Source organism: Molothrus aeneus, chromosome 4 (genome assembly GCF_037042795.1).
Source record: "Molothrus aeneus isolate 106 chromosome 4, BPBGC_Maene_1.0, whole genome shotgun sequence".
In the NCBI taxonomy this organism is placed as follows: Eukaryota; Metazoa; Chordata; class Aves; order Passeriformes; family Icteridae; genus Molothrus; species Molothrus aeneus.
This window is the reverse complement of record NC_089649.1, coordinates 41,359,883-41,362,244: the sequence shown is the minus strand read 5'-3', so window position 1 is coordinate 41,362,244 and position 2,362 is coordinate 41,359,883. Positions and strand designations below refer to the sequence as shown.

General features: G+C 65.6%; 1 protein-coding gene across 2 annotated transcripts; it reads right to left on the bottom strand.

Annotated features, from left to right (window-relative positions):
• Window positions 1-250: 250 nt before the first annotated feature.
• On the bottom strand, window positions 251-1,696 carry HELT (helt bHLH transcription factor). Of its 2 annotated transcripts, none has more exons than XM_066549088.1 (4): window positions 1,588-1,696; window positions 1,114-1,218; window positions 871-967; window positions 251-747 (listed from the first exon to the last, which is right to left on the bottom strand). In XM_066549088.1, the coding sequence occupies exons 1-4, from the start codon at window positions 1,612-1,614 to the stop codon at window positions 251-253; spliced, it is 726 nt and encodes a 241-aa protein (XP_066405185.1). In that variant the 5' UTR covers window positions 1,615-1,696. The 2 variants fall into 2 exon arrangements, with proteins under 2 accessions (XP_066405185.1, XP_066405184.1); XM_066549087.1 differs by having other exon boundaries at window positions 251-744.
• Window positions 1,697-2,362: the final 666 nt, after the last annotated feature.

Genomic DNA, 2,362 nt, shown 5'->3' with positions numbered 1-2,362 from the left:
GGCGGGTATAAACTTTTATTCCAAGGCATCACTTGTACAGGCACTGGACCCGGAGGTGGGAAGACGAGCGGGTGGGGGCAGCTTCAGGCCCTCGGAGAGGGCGGGCGGGGGCAGATCTGGGCCCCCGGGGGCTCCTTCTCGCCAACCGGGACCCCTGCGCATCTCCCTGCCCCCGGCAGCCTCCCCGTGCGCCCGGGTACCCGCAGTGTCCGCGGTCATAAATAGGTGTTCTTTCAGGCGGGACGAGTCTCTATAGCATGGAGGGGTGCTGGCCCGGGGGCAGCCCGAACGCGTTGGGGTGGGAATGGCCGAGCAGGTTGAGGTAGTGGCGGTCCAGCCCCTGCACGGATGAGAGGAAAGTGCTGCGCTGCTGGCCGGGGCTGGCGAGGGGTACGGCGGCGCTGGGCAAGTGGTAGGGCAGGGAGGGGTTGCGGGCGGCGCCGTGCCAGGGGAATGGCCCCCCCGAGGGCGGCTGGAGCACGCCCTCGGCGGGACTGTGGACGTGCCCGGGGCACTCGGGCCCAGGATGCAGCGGGTAGGAAAAGTCCGGCTCCGGGATGGAGCCCAGGGACGTGAAGAGAGGCTCAGTAACGAAGCGTGCTTTGGACTGGAGAAAGGCCAGGATGCGGGCGTACTTGGTGTCTTTGGTCTCCATCCTCTCCACCGTTGTCAGGTAGTGGACCAGGTTCTTCATGCACTCGTGGTAGCCGTAGTGGAAGTAATTGGCGAACTCGGAGAGCAGCTCTGCTGGAAAGGAAAGGGAAGGGAATCGAGCTCCTCAGGGTCTGGCCGGGAGAGGAGCGGAGAAAGCCGCCTCCATGGCACGAGTGACCCGGCGGGGGCCGCGGGAGGTCACTCCCGCCCACCTACCCTTCTCCCGGCCACGGGGAAAGTCCGCCGAGTGCAGGGCCCGCAGATACTGCACCGTCATCTCCAGGATCTCCGCTTTCTCCAGCTTCCCCGAGCTCTGCAACGGGCAGGGCAGGTGGGCATCACCTCTCTCCTGAGACTGCTCTGCGTTCCACTGGGCCGCCCCCTAGCCCCGCCGTATCGGGGGAGGTATCGCGGCGCACCGGGGAGAAAAGGGCGTAGGGGCTTCTCCCCCCTGCCTACCTGCTTGGCCAGAGCCATGGGCACCGTCTTCCCCAGCTCGGTGAGGCAGCGGTTGATGCGGTCCCTCCTCCGCTTCTCAATCACTTTGTGGGAAACCGGCGTCCTCTGCAAAACATATGGGGCGCGTTAGTGGGGGAAGAGAAAACAGATGGATCCAGTCTCGCTGTGACAGCTGCCCCCGGCCCCGGTCTCGACCCCTCCAGGGAAGCCAGTCCCCAACCCCGCTCCGAGCAGCGGTGCCGGGCGCGACGCGGTCTCGGGAAGGATGATGCTCCGGTGGCCGGTCCTCTTCGCGCGGCCCTGGTGGCTCCCCGACTGCGCGGACGGCCCTGACAGGGCAGCCTTGTTTTTGTGAGGGGGCTGTAGTTGTTTTTTGTGGGGGGGCTTTTCAAAGGGAAAGGCGGCGAAGGGCTCGGGGTTAGGCCGGCTTGGCGGCCCCGCAGACCCGTGCGCGCAAGGCGGGCGACGACTCACCCTCCGCTCCTTGAGCTTGGAGGCCATGGTGGGCTCTGCATCCCCTCTCTCTCCGGCCCCCTTATAAAGCCATCACTACTTGGGGGGGACCCCGGGGGGCCTCCACGGGCCCGCTGATCCCATAGGATTACGGGAGAGCGGCGCCGAGGGAGTGTATGCATTAAAGATCAGGGTGGAAGGGGGCGAGGGGATGAGGGGCTTTTTTTTCTTCTCTCTTCTTCCTTTCTCCCCCTCCTCGCCCCCGTCCACGCAGCCGGGGGCGGCCCAGCTGTGTCGCCCCACGTGGACCTCGGGGACACACGTGACTGTCCCACAATAGCGGCGGGGATGGGCCCGGGGATGCGGCGAGCGGGGCGCAGGGCGCGGTATCGCGCCCTGCGCCCCGCTCGCCGCATCCCCGGCCCCGTCCCCGCCGCCAGCCTTCAAATCCCCGGCACCCCCTACCCCTCCCCTTAGCCCCGGAGCTGACTGCATTTTAAAGCCTGTCCAGAGTCATTAAAGTAATTAAGTAAGCCCTTAATAGGCTGTTCCGCCCAGTTCAAGGGAGAACCCTTGGAGACGGAGTGGCCTCGTTTGTTCTCAGGCTTTTCTCACACGACTTGGTGACACGTCCATCTTTATAAGAGATGGCAGCGAGGACTTTTTTGTTTACACCGCTTTATGCGCCGGGGACACCCCGGCAGGTGTGGGACCGGGGGGCTGGCACACGATATCCCCCCCCCCCCCATCACCCCCCCTTTTTTTTTCCGTCGGCCCAGGGAGGCTCTCGCCAGCC